Genomic DNA, 17,878 nt, shown 5'->3' with positions numbered 1-17,878 from the left:
AATTTGTCTAAAATCTAGTACTTTTTAGGCAAACTATTAAAATGTCTAGGATCCCTGTTGAATTAATAAGTTTCATTTGCTATTATAGACTGATTTATCCGTGTGTGTGTGTGTGTGTGTGTGTGTGTCTTTGTATAGTGGTATCAGGAAGGGAGTAGTTTGGCCCAAATGATTAAGAAATGTATAGATGCACTACATCAAATCATACTAAGGTGATGTAGGCTACCTACCTGCCTTTGGGCATTCTATAAATTATATTAAAAGGTGTCTAAACAGCTGTGGAAACTTGGTAGCTGTAGCCAGAACAGCGCAGACATTTTGGTTCTAATTTTTAATATTAAGTCATTTAGGGCCATGCGATCCATTGATGTGATCAGGTCTCATAAAGAATCATGATATGATGATCAGGTCTCATAAAGGATCATAAAGGATCAAGTGGACTCTACATTTAATTTTTTTTTTAAATTATAAAGATAATGTAACAGAATCAAGGAAAAAATTTTAAACTTGAAAACAATAATTTTGTTTCTGTAACATATCAGCTTTTTTCCCACAGTTCTTCTTGTTCACATGCACTCGTAGTTATTGGAGTACTATTCTTTATTTCAGTCAACGTGTAGTAGTCTCTTTGAGTCTGAACAGCTGTAGTATACCACCTTTTCACATCACCTGGGGGATTAGAACTGTAGAATTTGTAAGTTCAATATGTTTTAGTAGGCTAGCCTATCCTCAGGCTGCTGAGCTCTATGGCATAGACAATAAATTCATTCAAGGCCATGTTCATTAATACTGACTGGTTCACCATGTATTGTTATGGGTTAGTGCATATTTCTCCAAAGAAGACCATTCAGAGAATGCCATCTCCTCTTCCTCTAAGTCACTTCCTTAAATGCTTTTCATCATGCTACCCTCCTACTCCAAAATTTCCTAGTTCTTAACTATATTAAATATAAATACTTTTTCATATATCAGCCGATTGAACTTTCTGCAACCAATAGAACTTTCTGCAACAATGGAAATTTTCTTTTATGCTATTAATATGGTAGCTACTAGCCTCATGAATCAATTTAGTATTTGAAATGTGGCTGGTTGACTAAGGAACTGAATGGTCAATTGTATGTAATTCTAATAAACTTCAGCACATGTATCTAATGGCTACTGTATTGGTCAGTAAAGACATAGATTTCCAGATCCTCCCTTCATAATCAGGTCAGGCCTGTGTCCTTGGCCCTGTCACATACCACATTTGTACTCATCATTTTGTTTTAAATCATGGCGGTCCTCTCTCACCTGGATTACTTTCTCTTGATTCTTTCAATTAATCCAACTTCTCTTTAGCTCCCAAGGGTCAGAGCAAATCTCCATGAAATCTTTCTATAATTTTGCTGATCTTTCCTTCCTGGAAATGCCCATTCTGTGCCTTTCCAGTGAGGACACATGAATGAATGAATGAATGAATCAACATAGACTTTCATATGTAGTCATTTGCTGTATTTTAGTTTCTTTCGTTGTTATTGTTGTTTTTCATGTGAACTTACCCATTCCCCCAACCAATTTTTATTTCTTTGAAGACAAGACAGTGTCTTACATATTTTCTTTATTTCTTCTGGCACCAAGTAGATGGTGAAGCCCCAGAAATTCCCATGGAATGCTTTGCTAATTGATTGATTGTAAAAAAAAAACCTAAATCTGAATTTTTGATTCTCTGTTATGGTTATTGAACCAGTCAACAAGTATTTGTGAAATACTTGGGATGCATTTGGGTAAACTTTGAAGGGCAAACTAATTCTTGGATCCAAAGAATTTATAAGACTGGGTAAAAGTAAGGATCAAAAGTATGTGCATATAAACTGTAATATAAGGGTAGACTGATATCTAGAGATGATATCTAGGGATCGTGAAGGAAGTTTAGGAAATAACCACGAGCAATTGTTTCCCAGAAGGAAACCTTTAAATTGCTGGACAAATAATAGAAGTTTACGGCAGAGAAATGAAAAGCAAGAAGGTTGTTTTTTAAAAAAGACAACCTTCTTTTTAGAAAGAGACATTTGAAAAAAGGTCACAGTGGAAGGACCAGGTGTTGTATGGTCAACCAAGTGCTTTTGTTAAAATCAATATTTTATTATATTCATTTTAGGATCAAGAGTTAGGGCTTTTGTCCTTCTTCTCTTGAAGTTCTAAAGTGTGGCAAAGGGCATTCTACTTGCATTAAATATACAACAACTGAACATCTCTGGACCCAAGCTTCTTCACGTGCACTACTAAGACTTAGAGTTTCCCCCAAAGCTTAACTCTTACAATATGGTGATAATGAAGAGCTTAGAAAAGGTCACTGAATATGGTTAAGCTATTACTGTATAATAGAATTTAATACACACATATAATGCTTACTGTGTACCAGGCACACTGTTCTTAGTACTTTACTTCTATTAGCACATTTAATCCTTCTACTCACTGTAAGTAGGCATTTTATAGATGGAGACAAATATGACACTTGCCTCAGTTTACACAGGTAGCAGGCAAAAAAGCTAGAACTCGACCCTAGACAGTCTCGTTCTAGAAACTATGTTCCTAACCACTCTATTACACTGCTTTTGCTATGCCATGTGGCCTCTCTGTAATTAGTGTTCCATTAACTCAGAATTGGTGACTTTTGGAATGACTGTAGAGTTAACGGAAAATGGAAGAGATGTCTTATATGCTTGAGGAAATGATTTCAGTACTTGCAAACATTTTAAGAACACCTGCAGACATGTGTATAATCTACAAAGTACAAATACATTATCTGTTGAGTATAGTTCTCATTGGGCAGGTGATATGCATGCTCTATGCACAAATGCTGTTAAAGATATAGTATCAAAAAATGTATAATTTTCTTAGGTGAGGATAAAACAGTATGGCTACATAGATCACTTCTTTTGTCTTATCATAAGGACTCATCTATTTGTTTTGATTTGGTAACTTTAAAATTTTTCAGAAATTTCGGAGTGCTTCAGTCGGGGCCGAGGAATACATGTATGACCAGACATCAAGGTAGGTTACCAGGAGATGCCCCTGGCCACCGAGGAACCGATGACCCTATAAATGTACCACCAAGTTATACTTTTAAATCTTTTTTCTCTGTATACTTTTGTTGAACAATCCGATTTCCTTTGTCTTCAATTCTTTTCTCTACACAAATGACCTTTAAAATACTATTTCTAGTCTTGACCAGTTTTCTGGGTTCTCTACCCCGTCTTCGTCCTTCTGGTGACTAGACATCTCTGCTTTGGTGTTCTTCTGAACCTCACGCTTGTGTGTCTCCACCCCAACGTGTGGATAATGGCACTCTTTGTTATCTGTCCTTGGTGCTCTGCTTCTTTCACACCTGGCCTCCTGCTTTTATTTCTGTTGTGGTTAATGACGCAGCCGTTCTGCCAGCCACCCCCTCGAGGCAGAAGGGCCTGCTTGCCTTCCTGCCGCACTGTCACGTCACTCGCCAAGTGCTGAATGTTCTCTTGTACCTGTCCCGTCCCCTCCATCGTACCCTCGTTTATTTCCTCCTGAACTATTGCAATGTAACTGATTTCCCTGCCCCAACAATTTCTTCCCCCTTCGGTTCCACTTTGCATATACCTAACTTCCCCTAGCCCACACTCCGGTGTCTTCCATGTATCAGCAGCGCAATGGGAATTAAGGATAGGATGTAACTTCTTACAAAAGACTTCCAGAGGAGACAAATGTAGCGACGGGACAGATTGCAATACGATTGCAATACATTTGCTAAGTGATGAGTCCTGCTACAGAGATACGTAAACAGACAGCTGAGAGGACCTGCAGGCCTGGGTGGGGCTGAGGTAGGTGAAAGCTTCACAGGAAGTGGCATTAGAGCTGGATCTTGAAGGATTAGCAGCAGAAGTTTTCCAGGGAAAGGAGGCAAATTAAGAACATTCTAGGTAGAGGAGCTAGATGTTCAAAGACCTCGGTTGTGATCCTGCCTGAAAGCAGGAGAGGATGGCAAGAAATGAATTCATCTCTTCCATGTATAAAACTTCCAGTGAGTCACCGTTTCAGATAGAATTGAACACAAATTCCTTAGGAAGGAGGTCAGGGCCCTCTATTTGCGTTAACCCTCGTCTCTCATTGGTTTCTTGCCCTTTTGCTGTTACATGTGTGGCCGTCTTCTAGTCTCTGTCTCCACTTGAAGTCGTCCTGATCCTTTAGGCTCTTGCTCCAATCTCAGGCTCCTCAGTCATCCTCCCAGATCGTCCTAGTCAGAATTTGGGTGTGTGGAGTGGGGAGGAGAGAGGCAGGAAGACCACCGTTCCAAATTGCCTTTTACAATGTGGAGATACAGCTATAATTTGCATGCTGTAAATCCCGTTCACTCTATAATCAGCTGTCAAGCCAGTGAGAAGAGCATTGACCCACCTACCAGTCCCTTGACCTTGTGGCTCTTTCTGCTGCCGTCGTTGTCCAGCAGAGTGAGCAAGTGTCTCACCCTCTCCTCGGCTGTAGAATGACAAAGGTGGCTCTTATTCACTGTTGCAGATAGGCTTGGGGGACAGAAACCACCTGAAGTTATATTCAAAACCATTTATGTTCATATATACTTTTTTTCTGGGAAGAGAGTTCACAGCTTTTTCTTGTTTTTTTTTTAAGCAGTCTGTGCCCCACACAAGTTGCAAGCTACCAGTCTAGGTGATTCTAATATCCTGTCCAGGTCTCAAATTTTATGAATCACTGGCTATATATATAGAAATTTGTTTTTTCCAGACAAAATGACAGTGGAATTGATTCTGTCTTAAATGATTTATTTTCCACCTTGTTCTAAGACACATATTTTGGAATTTGCTTAGTTTATCAGCTTAAGCCTAATATTTTTATCATGGAAGAGGAATATTATTTTGTCTTTCAGATTTTTCTCATTATAAAAGTTTAAAAAAATCAAACATTGAAGAAATATTTAACATAGAAAGCTGTGCTAATAATCTTGTAGGTAGGCCATTTTAAGAGGCAAACTTTGAGAGTCATTTTTGCTCTTAGCCTTTTAAAGACTATGAAATTAAAGAGCTAAAAAGAAGGTAGGCTCAATGAAGGGATTCTGATGAGTCAGAAAATATACACAGCATTTATTATTGGATCACCACTGTGTGCCTTACTGCAGTGTAGCAGAAATAAATATTTCTGAACAAACAGGTATATGAACAAAAGCATTCATACATTTGGTTTGTTGCTAGGATAAAAGTGGTAAATTCTATCAATCTTTAAGCTTCAGGCATCACCACTTGCCATCTAAGACCTAACAGAGGTTCTCCTGGCACGGCCGTGCACAGTTGGCCAGGCACATCATGGACTTTCTCCCCTTCTAAGCCATCTGGTTTATGGGCCACTATTAGGAATGTTATATGTATTGTACTAGCAATGACCTTCGGTCTGGTGTCTTCTCTTTTGCCATATGCTATGTTTTGTCTCTGAAATAGAGTAAATATTGGTTAATATTCATACAAAAATGATATCGATATGAAATTGATCAGAAAGGCAGAAACGTCCAAGTGAGTGCATCTGACCCCTGTTTGTTTTCTGTTCACAGTGGCACGTTTCAGTATACCCTGGAAGCCACCAAATCTCTCCGTCAGAAGCAGGGGGAGGGCCCCATGACCTACCTCAACAAAGGACAGTTTTATGCCATAACACTCAGTGAGACCGGAGACAACAAATGCTTCCGACATCCAATCAGCAAAGTCAGGGTATGACCACATTTGTCCAGTGATGCACAGAGGGCTCAGATGAATGCAATTGTTACCTCACGGCCTTGTGGGAAGGGCATGGAAACAATTCCAAAATAAGTAATTCTAGAACAAATGTCAGAGAGTTGGGGTGAGAGAACATATTGGCTTGTAGTTTATCATTTTAATCGGTGACCAATAAACCCCAGGAAGGGACGTGGTTGGAACATGCTTTCTGACCATAGCCAAGGAATTTTCCCAGCTTCATTCATTGCCTGTGTGCCTACCTAGTTGTCGCTGTTGTCTTCAACCAATGGATCTTAATTTTTCAAGTAACTATAAGCCCGAATCTATTCGAACATATTTGCTGCTGCTCTTGTCTGTAAAGGAGGATGCAATTGCGCTGTGTCCTGGGGCCCTTTGCAACTTTGTTTAAAAGCCGTCTGCAGCCCAGTGCTTACTCAGCAGCTGAGGGGTGACTTGGAGAAATTTTACGTTCATCAGTGTTAGTCCTATTTGTGGGAAATGAAAGTGCCCTGGAAGCCTGCCAGCTTTTGGCATTTTCACTACTGCCAAGAAGGGAGGGAACTGCTAATCCCTCTCTACTGAAAAGGAAGATTATAGAAGAACTCTGAAAAGAGGCTGAAGGACTTTCCAGCCCCGTCATAGAATGATTTTTGCTGCTGCGTGCACGGTACCCCCACCTTACATTACCCGCAGTTACCTCCTCCTTATCTCTTCCGCCTCTAAGAGAGGAGTGCTGTGCTGTGCCCCAGAGCGCAGGGCAGCCCAGCTTACCCCGTCCCCGATTCCGTGCAGAGGCAACGAATGAGGTGAAAGAGAAAGAAGAGTCTCTGGGCCCCTGTTGGCTGGCCTGCCTGTCGCTAGCTTTTGGTAAGATCGTTGCAGTGGTGATGTCTGGATCAGCTGGATTTTCTGGCTTGGTTTTAATGAGAAAGACAAGAAGGATCGCTGCTCATTTCTCCATCCAACAGCCTTCTTCCCTCCAAGGCTGCCAATCCCAGATCAGAGCTGTCGGAGGCAGGGCAGTTGAGAGTGAGCTAATGTCCCACCCAAGGTTGAGCGTATTGCAGATAGGAAGGCGCTTACTGTGCTGTGTGCCCGCCGAGGGAGTTAGTATGTTCCCATAGGAGGTCAAGGCTATGGCGAAGGGATGCCTTAATAAGAAGAATAGTGATCAAGGCTGTGGTGGAGGGATGCTATAATAATAATAATAGGTGGAGAGATGCCATAATAGTAATAACAACAATCGCAATAAGACCCACATAGTAACAACTGATATTTATCGAATATATATTCTGTGTGCCGTCTCTTTGTTAAACACCATACACATAGTAACTAATTTGAAACTAAAAACTACTCCGTGTAATAGGCACTGTTATTTTTATATTATAATGAGGAAACTTGGCCTTTTAGAAGCTAGTAACTAGTCTGGATTACATAGCTGAAATGTGAGGGAACCGGGATGTATCCCAGCCAGTTAGACTCTTGAACCCATTCATTCTCTTCCCCACTAAGGTGCACTGTGTTGGCTAGCATGGAGAGCTGAAAGGCGGAGGCGTTTTAGACTGGAACCCACCTCTGGGTATATATCCTATAATTTACATGCAACACCCTTGCATGTGGATACCTGATAAGAAGATACTAGATAATTTTTTTTTTAATCTTGTAAATTTTGAGTAAGTGTCTAACTTACCTACACCTTCTTAACAGCATTAGCATCACCTCAAAAAGATGGAGGACGGGTAGTGGCAGTATTCTCAGGCCATGACAACAGGGACTTTCCCAAGGGTTCATCTTTATTGAAACCATGGAAATAATTTAATACGGATATTTTATTTCTTTCTGCTTCATTTTGGCTAAAACGAGGAGCTTTCCTTCTCTTAAGCGCTTCATTCTAACACCCTTGGAGAGCAGGATGGCATCTCTCAGGTGGATCTTTCTTAGCCCCCAGCTCTGGGGGAAGGGAGGAGGGGAGGAGGGGGCAAGTGGTTTGGAGGAAAGAGGGATGCACTTGGAACCTACCAGTGTTACTTTCCCAGAACTGTGTTTCGTCTAAGTGGAAGCGCATAGGCTTGGTAATAGCAGTTTCAAACTGCCTTTTTGTTTATCACAGAAGAAATAGATTTCCATACCAAGAACAAGCCATTATTAATGCTAATTTATTCATTTGCTACAAAAGATTACCTTAAATGTTATTTTTATTTTGGAACAGACAGATGCAAACAGCAGAACACCCAGTAAACTTTTACATGTAAATGGAAGTTTGAAGAAGTGGGAGGGAAGAAAATGAAGAGCTGGCTGAGCTGTGGATCCACCAGCACAGTCAGTGGTGTCCTTTCCGGGTATTGCCATGCCTTGGAAGGTCACGCTGCTTTTAAATTCAAATAATACAGATATACATTTCTAAACTAGTTTTCCTAACAAGCATCTGCTTCAGATTTTGAATTGACTGTACAAGCACAAGCATGTATCTGGTATTTGTCATTTGTCAGGCGTGAGGGCTGCTATGGTGAGTGGCACTGTCCCTGTCCTCACTGAGTTTGAAGCCGATGGGAAGACATTGCCATCGGCTGAAATAATTAAGTAAATGACTGCAAATTTGCAAAATGCTACAAAGAAGAAATTATTAAGCAATAAGGGTCAATGAAATATTCTTCTGGAATAGTAGGAAAATGTCTAAGAAGTATGTTGGATATGGAGTAAGAAGGGACAAGCCATATCCCTGATACGGGAAAGGGTTCTTTGGGTTTGTTTGTTTCTTTACTCGTTTTGGTACTTCCTCCATCTCATAAAAGACAGTGAGTTCATGTGTATTTAGCTTAATATGGCTGTTTATAATTTAGAACTAAAAGGGGTTTGGGTTTCTCAAGCTCATTTTTAAAGCACCCCGCATTGTATTGAAATAAATAACGTAGTTGACCTTGTATCTTTTGGTCTGTGGTTTAGATCTACGTTCAGCAATACGAAGTCATCTTATAGTATTCCTCTCATTACTTTAGTATTTCTCTCATTAAATCAGTATTCCATCCTGAGGCACTTAATTAGGCCAGAAACAGATGTTTGCTTCTTCATAAATGGTGCCAGTTTCTTTGTTTCCGGATACAAAATTTCAAAAATGTGCTTGTTTTCAGTACAAGAAACGTTTTTTTTAAAAATTTTATTTTGGTATTCCCACTCACCTTGCAAAATAATAAATTTGCTGCTCATCGGTTAATATGGTTGTTTATGATTCAGGGTAAAAAGGATGTAGGATTCTCTTTTTCCATTGTTCTCATTTCCCAATCATTTTTTTTAAGTAGGCCCATTTTAAAACAAGACAAACCATATAACTGAGGCTCGTCTGGGCTTCTGTAAAGCAAGGAAAGCAATATTACAGAGATACAGCTCCAGTAGAACTTCTGCTAGAACTTCCAGAACTAGAGACTGTGTGGAGCAGCCGAGGCACCGAACAGAAAGTAAGTCACGTGATTCTCCCCTCTGCAGAGCGTGGTGATGGTGGTCTTCAGCGAAGACAAAAACCGAGACGAACAGCTGAAATACTGGAAGTACTGGCACTCTCGGCAGCACACGGCAAAGCAGAGGGTCCTCGATATCGGTAAGTCGACCTGGTCTTTGGCAAACTGACAAGTTGTTATGTTGCAAAGGAGGGCCCAGCACAGGAATCACAGCTAGGACCCACATTGCTTCTGTGATGTGCCAGGCACTAGTCTAATAGACATTTAGTGCAAATGAGACTGAGAAATCAAAATTGGGCTAAGCTGAGTTGTTCTGACAGTCAACTGTGTCCTATATAAGAATAGCAATATATAGAGATTTGTAAGGATCATGCCAGTTTCTAAAACATATTTTCTTGCCCTCCCGCGTTTGAGCTAAATAGGCAGGCAGGCCAGATGAACTCTGACCCTTCTGTGACATGAAAGACTTCAGGCTCCTTTGGCTCTAAGGGACTTGTGAAGGTCACAGTTACATAGTGAGTTCTGGTTCTCACTTCTCTGTCCCTTCCATTCTAACACATGTCTAGTGCAGATAGTACTAGGTAGTCAGGCAAATGAAACCTTTGAGGGACTTTCTGTAGCAGTAAAGAAGGAACGACTCTGCCAAGTACATGTTCTGGAGACTGTAACTCCTAAATATGATGTATGTTCTCAGAGACCTATAGTCCCCTCAATGGGACTCAGAGTCCAGTCAGGAAAGCAGAGCTCATGCCAAATGGTGCAAAGGAGGGCTTTTGCTGCAAAGGTTGGGAGGGCTGAGGGCACCATGAGGCAATCCAGAGATGAGCAGCTGCTCTTACCTGGAGGGCTGGAGCATCAAAGGGAAGAGGTGGTGGGTGTTGGGGTGCCACCCAGCAAGAGCTGGAACAATGCTGGGGGCTGCCTCCACAGAAGCTGGGACCACAGAGGGGCCGGCTTTCCAAGAGCAGGTAGAACCACAGAAGAATTTCTGCCAGAGACACCCCTCAATGCCGAGTGGGCAGAGGAGTGCCCTGGCTTTGCTCTGCCTCCTAATCTCCCACCAGTGCTTCCTGTTGGCCAAATTACCTGGAAGCCGCTGGGCACGTGACCCTAACAAATGCAGTTTTCTGGAATCAACCTCAGACACAGAGCAAAGGAGGGGAAATCAGAGATTGTATCTTCAAGTTTCCAGAAAGTACTTAAAAACACAGTAATATATAATAAATACACATAAGTAATATATAATAAAATACATAGACAGTGTTTCTAAGTAATTTTTAATACTTTATGCTGTTTCAGTAAGCATTCATTACTACCACATTTTGCAGACCAAGAGACTGCAGGCCAAGCGCAGGCAAAGTGAAGGTTTCTATCATATTGAGTATCAGAAGGTTTTACTAAGCTATTAGAGCGATGTTTGCTTTGATTTCTTACACACTGCTGTGATAGATGTTTTAGACCTTCCACCTCACCCCTGTAAGAACCCCTTGACCAATGGCAGAGAGTTTAGTGACTAGGTTAGGGTTAGAGACTCATCATAGAATATATTGAAACTAATTACTAGTTTATCCTGGAAAATGTTTATGCACCTCCTTACCTCACACCACACACACACACACACACGCACGCACGCACGCACACGCACGCACGCATGTATATACACAAACACATATATTCTATTAACTAGTCCAACATATTTATCTAATAAAGAAGGAAACTGAGGCCTAGAGGGGCTTCCTGACTATCGTCCTAAGGGACTTGTCTTCAGATGATTAGTGCAAGAACTGGGATAAGAACGGTCTTCCTCATCCTGTTTACACATTGAACCTCCAAGACCAACGGACTGAGGACAAGGGTTTGGAGATACTTGCCTTAACCTGCTTTGTAGCCAATCTGCATAAAGCAGAGGAACAATTTTATTTTATTTGAAAAGTTAGCCTTATAATTATTACCCAAGAAAATGAGAGAAGCAATTAAATAGCAATGTGGACTAGGTCCAAATAAGGCAAATAATAAAAGCATTTTACTGGCATAGCTGTTGGTTCAACTGATATTATTATAAAGTTGACTTTTCTTAGACAAGAACGATTTCTCAGCTCTCATAGGACTTCAAATCTTATCTCTCTTCTTTATCAGCTCCTGCCTGCCTTCATACTTTTCTCTCATGTAACCCTATATACACACGCGCATGCACACACATGCATGCATACGTGCTTTAGCTTTCAGATCTGTGGCTTTTGCTAAGTAGCTTTATGGCTACGTGGGCTCCTTGCTCTGAATCTGAGACCAAGGCATAAAATCAGCCCCTTAGCTTTAAATGAAAAATCAATTTTCTGACCACAGTCTATACCCCTAATATCAACCTGACAGCTACTCACAGGATGAAGGAAATATACAAAAATCATGTAATTCATTCTTCTACTAGATTAAAAAAAAAATCAAACCGTGTGTTCCTCTGCCAGAGGGTGGTTCACACCATTTCTTATATGAAGGGGAGATTTGAGAATGTTTGGGGGACTACACTGTGGCTCAACCCAGAGGTTTATTTATCTGTGCCTGCTGAGGGTGAAAGCAGGCCAAAGAGCACATGTACTAAAGATCTGCCAGTTTGGGCTGAGAACTTTCTAATAGACTAAAAAAGAAAAGGAAGAATCCAAAATTATTTAACATATTACTTTTTATTAACCTCCTTGAAGTTGGAGGTCAAAGTCAGGGCTCCAAAGTCACAGTTCCCAAATCGTCACCAGCCACTGTGGTCAGCAAGTTCAAGTGAGCCACAAGTAGTAACCGGTGGCCCTTGATGTCTGTGGGTGAGCCATAGGGGAGCTTCAGACTCCTCAGGTTATGTATAACATAATTTTGTGAGATGGGAATGCACAGTCTTTCATCTCATTTTCCAGCCCTCCCTCCGCCACTCCTGCCTCTCTGACTTCGCTCCACGCAAAGCCGGGGGAGCTGCCTCTTCTCTTTGTCTTTCCTTATTCGGCATCCCCTCAGCGCTTGTGCTCAAAGATTGTTCTGTCGTCTCTTATACCCCATAAAAATGATGTCTGGCGAACAGTCTGTATCTTTTCTTACATAATTTGTCTCACTTTGGATTCCGCTGGTGATTGATCTTTGAGGCTGTTCCTGATGCTGTTTAGCCTCTCAGTGCTGGTTGCCTAATGGGGAGAGACCCCGCGGTGTCCCTCACGGAGTCCCATCGGTGGGTCTGTGCAAATAGAGTGGGAGCCTGAGGACCCAGGGCCCAGGGGAGGAGGCTGCTCCTCAGAGTACATGGCGCCTCAGCTCCCAGGTTCCTGTGTCTTGAGCAGGGTTCCTGGTGAGGCTGCTCCTGCATAATACCAGGCTCGTCTCTTTGGGAGGATATTTGCACTTCGCAGGGCTTGTTCCCTCACTTATAGGCCTTTGCTTGTTGTCACCTTATCAGAAGGACTTTCCCTAAAGAGACCTTTCTCAACCTGTGTACCCATCACGCCCACATCACGGTTGCACTGCCTTGCCTTTATGTTGCTGCAGAGTGCTCATTACTACCCAACATGTTTTTTTATGTACGTGTTTCTATTTATTGTTGTTTCCCTCTCCTACCATGAAGGCAAACACCTGTCTGTTTTGTTTCCTGTTCTAGCCTCAATGCTCAGCACAGGGCCTGAGACATAGTGAGCATTCAATAAATGCTTCCTGAATGAATGAATGAATGAATGTACGAACTAACAAATGCGTGGATAAAACTTGCTGCGCTAATAGAAATTAGGCTCCTGAGGGGTGAACTGTGTCTCAGTAACAGCCCCTATGTGTTCATTTTCTTCTATGTTCCAGACTCTTCTATGCATCATACGTAAACATTTTGTCCTTCATCCTCAAAAACAACTCATTTTGTTTGTTTGTTTAAAAACCAAGATTGTGAGGGGTTAAGAATTTTACCCAAGGTCATGCACTTGGTAAGTGGTGTAGTTGGGGTGGAAACCCAAGAATGCCAGTTTGCATCTCTGTTTTATTTGTTTGTTTTATGCTAGTCCTCACTCCTCTGTATACTGTCTTTGTGTCCCACGCCCTAGGTAGCTCTTGGCCCCCAGCAGGCACCGACTCCGCGTAGAATTACTGAAGACATCCACTGACTGACCTTGCCCCGACACCCTCGTTCTCGCCTCTGCGCCTTCCTCTCCCGGCTCTGAGAGCGTTTTGCAGTCTGGGTGGTGGGACTCTTGGCTGCTGCTCGTTCTGACATTTCTGAAAGCTGGTTCAGATATGTGGTTCTTGTACATTAGGCCATAAGCTATTTGGGGACGCAGGGAGGAAACGTTAGCAATTAGCTCTTATTTGATATAAGTAAAACAAACAAATCCTGGCCCAAGTGGATTCTGCTGCTTTTCAAAGCATACGCAAGCAGAGGTCTCACAAGTTCTTTCTTGTGAGCTTGTTGAATAACAACAATTATTCTAGGTCATAAATACATTTACATTTTGCAGCCCAAGGAGCATTCCTGTGCCGATTATACCTCCCATGTGGATAGCTACTTAGATTCTATGTGTCCTTTGCTTGTCTCTGAGTGAGAAAGCCCCTTTATAATGGGGCATGGAGTTAGTGTTGGTCCCATATTAAGGACTATCAACTTGCAGAAAGGCATGGTTATTCCACATTCATTCAGCAAACATGTCAAACCCTTCGTTAGGGTCCGGCGATTCAGAGCTGATTAAGGCCCCTGTTTTCTAACTGCTCAAGCCTGGAGGTGAGAAGATGTCACAGGGCGAGGGCCAGCGCGGAGGGGCGCTTCCCAGAGGAGGTGTTTTGGAGACCTCTCTGAAGGGTAATAACATGTGAGGTCACAAAGGTGAGTGAGTGCTACGAGCCAAAGAAAAACCCGGGAGAAAGCACATGCAAAGGTCCGGGAACTAAGGCAGCAAAACCAAAACGAGATCTGCAGATTATTTTATAAAGTCTAGGAAACTGTTAGCACCGATGAGGGGGTGAAACTCTCACACATGCTAGTGGGAGTGTTCATTGATTCAACCAATACGGAGAGTGGGGTGAAGGGAGGAGGGCCCGAGTAAATGGGGGTGAGAAAGTGAGAGAGAAGGGTCTGGTCGTTGAGGAAAGGCTTGCTTTTTAAGGCAGGGATCTTAGGGCTTCAGGGATGTGAAGCATTAGTGGAATTTGCTGGTTTCAAGATCTAAAAGGAATCCCCCTGGTCCCCAAAGGAGGCTGACTGTGCCCAGCAGGGCGTCTAGAGTGTGAGAGGGCCGTGGACTCCTGGCGCCTGTCCGCGGATGGTGGCAGACCTCGGAGCCGCAGGTAGACGATTGGAGAAACGCTTTTTCAGATCCTTTGTAAAGACCCATCTGAGGGTCATCACCATGCCAGATGCGGAGGGTAATTAAGCGCCGAGTTTCTTGTCCTCTGCGGCTTCGACACTCTCTTGGCTCCACGGAGTCATGTTTTGCAGTTTTGTTGGGGAGATATTGAAGCGCGTGTGGTGCGTGTGTTTATACTTTTTATAGCGAAGCGTAACATACCTACCTTGTTTTTTAGCTAATCCCTGTTTTTCTGTGTTCTGATGGAGTAGATTTTAGAGATCCACGTAAGAGAGAGAAAATAAAGTTCTATCTACATATTTTCGTTCGTCCAGGTGGATCTGTTCCACTCGAACGTCAGTCCCCCAGATAGGGACGGACGGAGGAGCATGTGCAGGAATAATAGTCAAGTAGAGGATTGTGGCAAAAGGGCATTTCCCTTTAATAAATTGCTGTACTTGATTTCAGGCGCTTTGATAACCATTGAGGAACTTTAGCAGGACTGTAATGAGATGATCTCGGTATTTCAGAGAGGTAGTTCTGGGCCAGCCTGTGGGTGGGATGAAGTGAGGCAGTGGGGAAAGCACTTAGAGCGGTGAGAGGAGGGAAGTGTAAAGGGGACATACGAAGGTAACCCAGGTATGAGAGGCAAATTCTAGAAGTGATTGGCTTTCCAAGATGCCTGGCTGTGAGGATGAAGGAGGAAAAAAGGAGAGTAGAAAAAACGCCACTTTGCAACTGGGCACGTGCAATGGGGCACCAGGAGGAGCCGCGTGGCTGGGGAGGGAGGCTGGCCAGATGCGGAGTTCAATGACTTTGAGGTGACCTCTACGCCTCTACACATGGAGCGGGGTCGCAGTTCCCTGGGACTCATTTGCATCGTGGAGTTTGCACAGCGTGAGCCATTTAAAAAATATTTGAAATGCATCATAAATCACAAAATAAACTAGAGTACCTACAAAGTCTACGGAAACAGTGGATAGTTCCCAAACCATTTTCTGGAGAAGGCACAGTTTACCATTTGCCCTCTTTTAAGCAGGGAAGAAAAATTAGAAGAGCTTCAACAATTGATATTGACTTTATAGAAGGAGAGCCAGAAGCCATGACAGATAAACTGAGTCACATTCATGTGGAATTTCTCTCTACTGAACAGAATTAATAATTACTTTACTACTTTACATGCAGATGTTCTAAGATAACAAACAGCACCGGGTTTGCATTTTCAGAATGGGTGGTCTGGATTGTAATGTAATGAGACTGATTCCACGAGCACATCTAAATGAGCATCGTTGCTTTACGGTCACATCCAATAATGGAACCACTATTGATATAATTTTGTAGTTAATTGTGAAACTAACCATTTGCTCTTTCTTCAATCTCCGTCTTTCATTTTGGTTCGTAGTAATCTTTTCCTGTAGGGGATTATAATACCTCAGGATGTAATAGTTATTATTGTTAATATTAATCCTGTAGTTCTCCATGGTAATTAGCAGGCAATTATAGTACATCTTTGGTTATTAACACGTGATTATAGGATTTTCATCTGTGCTCTAATACAGATCTATTTCTTAAGTGCCAGTTTTTAAATTGTTCTCTGTTGGTAGCAGATTGATATTAAGGTAAAGCTTTTCATGAAAACTTAAGTTCCAAATAAATCAAAACATTTCTTCAAGTTTAGTTCAAAATCATTTTCTTTTAGGGTTCAGAGAAGCCTGTCAGAACTCTCAAGCACAGAATTTTGCTGACCACTGTGAATTATTCATCTTGGCTGATCTGCCCTGGGTAGGAGCTCTCTTCAACCTGGAGTTAAACTTCAGTTTAGAATAGGGGTTGTGATTAAACTTAAGTGACATTGTTTTTTCCTTGAATTTTCTAGAGGAGACTGGTTGGATGTGCCCTACAAGTGTGCTTTTTTGCAGTTTTTATAGCCAAACTTGGGTTGGGCTACTCAGAGCTGTGCAGAAAACTGGGAGGGTGGAGATTAGGGGCGCGGGCGGTCAGGGAGGCAGCCACCGCCTCTCAGAAGGTCACATAGCTGAGTGGTCAGTGCCAATTCATTGCCCAAACAGGCCTCAGAGACAAGAATGCCCAGGAACTCCCCTCTGTCTTCACTACGGTTTGCCACCTGCCATTTAGTTTGTTCTCTGCAAGGTTCTCCTTCCCCCAGGGCATGCAGGCCTGCTCTCTCTCCCTGTAGTTGGGCGAGTGTTGGTCCACCTTCCTTTAAAAATAACTCAAGTGAATATAATTTTGATTCTGGATGTTTTCCTAGACGATTTCCATGCTTCTGAATAGATACTAAAAGTAAATTTGATCCGAAACAAAACCAAACCTCTGGAGAGCCCCCAGCTTTATAAAAACACTGGTGAGCGTGTAGGCAGTGAGTCAAGCTGAGTTAGAAGAGCGACCTTGACCCCTACCCCCTCCACAGGAGGGAAGAGGCTGGGGTTGGGCCAGGCGCTATGAGGCCTGGGGTCTTTCTCTCTTTCCGTGGCCCCTGCTGTCATCACAGGCATGCACAGTGTGAGGCGCCCTTTCTGTTACAAGTGCTGAAGCTACAGTTACTGAAAATCCCTTTTCATCTCCAACTTGGTTAGAAAACATTGATATGATTAAGTGTGGTAGGCTATTAGGTTATATATATTTTTAAGCGTTATAAAATGCAAGTATTTGAAATTAACCTTAGTTCAGACAGAATATATTAGTTTTCCATAATAATCGAACCACTGTGGCTTTCCATTTATTGCATGCATGTCTCCGTGTGAATCCTAGAAGCTCGTTTTGTTGGGGACAAAGCTCTGGGGAGAATCACTTCCTCCTTGACATATGTACCTGGTAGTATTTTTCTAGACCCCCGGGGAGGGGTCCAGGACAGTGCCCCAGGGTCCTCGAATTACCCATACGTCCAGGTCCTGATCCTTTCAGACTTCCCTTCAAGCTGTTGCTGGGTGTTTCCCTTTCCTTCCACTCCATGTTTCTTAGAAGTGGAGCCCACTTTTCACCCCACATCCCAAACAAGCATGTCTCTATCCAGCGTAACCTGTCTTTCATTAACATTTTTTAATGCCGAACCTGTAGGTCCGTTTTTGCTCTTCATTGGTTTTCCTAGTTACCTCCAGCCTCTCCTTTGCTCCTTCTCCGAGGCTCTCCTTGCCTCGAGTAGCCTGCCCTCTCTCCTTCACCTGGTAGATGTTTCACCCCTTAGGACCCTGTCCATCTGCCCCGACTTGGGTGAGATCTTCCTAATCTTTCCAGGCAGAGTCAGTGCTTCCTCCGTGGCATTTGGTTTATATCCAAAGCCATAGCACTTGGCCGTGTTTCACGTGGTTTATCACTTTACATTCTGTCCATCTCGCTAGATGCTGAGCTTCTTAAGGAGAGGATTTTTTTTTTTTTTTAA

The 17,878-nt window shown here is 42.5% G+C and overlaps 1 protein-coding gene across 5 annotated transcripts in view; it reads left to right on the top strand.

The window, feature by feature from the left end:
• Positions 1–17,878, top strand: part of GRHL2 (grainyhead like transcription factor 2) — a 152,920-nt gene that overhangs the window by 61,574 nt on the left and 73,468 nt on the right. For all 5 annotated transcript variants that reach the window (XM_039853623.1, XM_039853622.1, XM_039853626.1 and 2 more), the window contains exons 5-7: positions 2,978–3,033; positions 5,573–5,729; positions 9,216–9,327. In XM_039853623.1, the coding sequence (XP_039709557.1) occupies positions 2,978–3,033; positions 5,573–5,729; positions 9,216–9,327 (325 nt within the window). The remainder of the gene's footprint in view (positions 1–2,977; positions 3,034–5,572; positions 5,730–9,215; positions 9,328–17,878) is intronic.

Source organism: Pteropus medius, unplaced genomic scaffold (assembly GCF_902729225.1).
Source record: "Pteropus medius unplaced genomic scaffold, Ma_sr-lr_union100, whole genome shotgun sequence".
NCBI lineage: Eukaryota > Metazoa > Chordata > Mammalia > Chiroptera > Pteropodidae > Pteropus > Pteropus medius.
The sequence above is the reverse complement of the archived record's forward strand: the minus strand, read 5'-3'. Positions and strand labels throughout refer to the sequence as shown.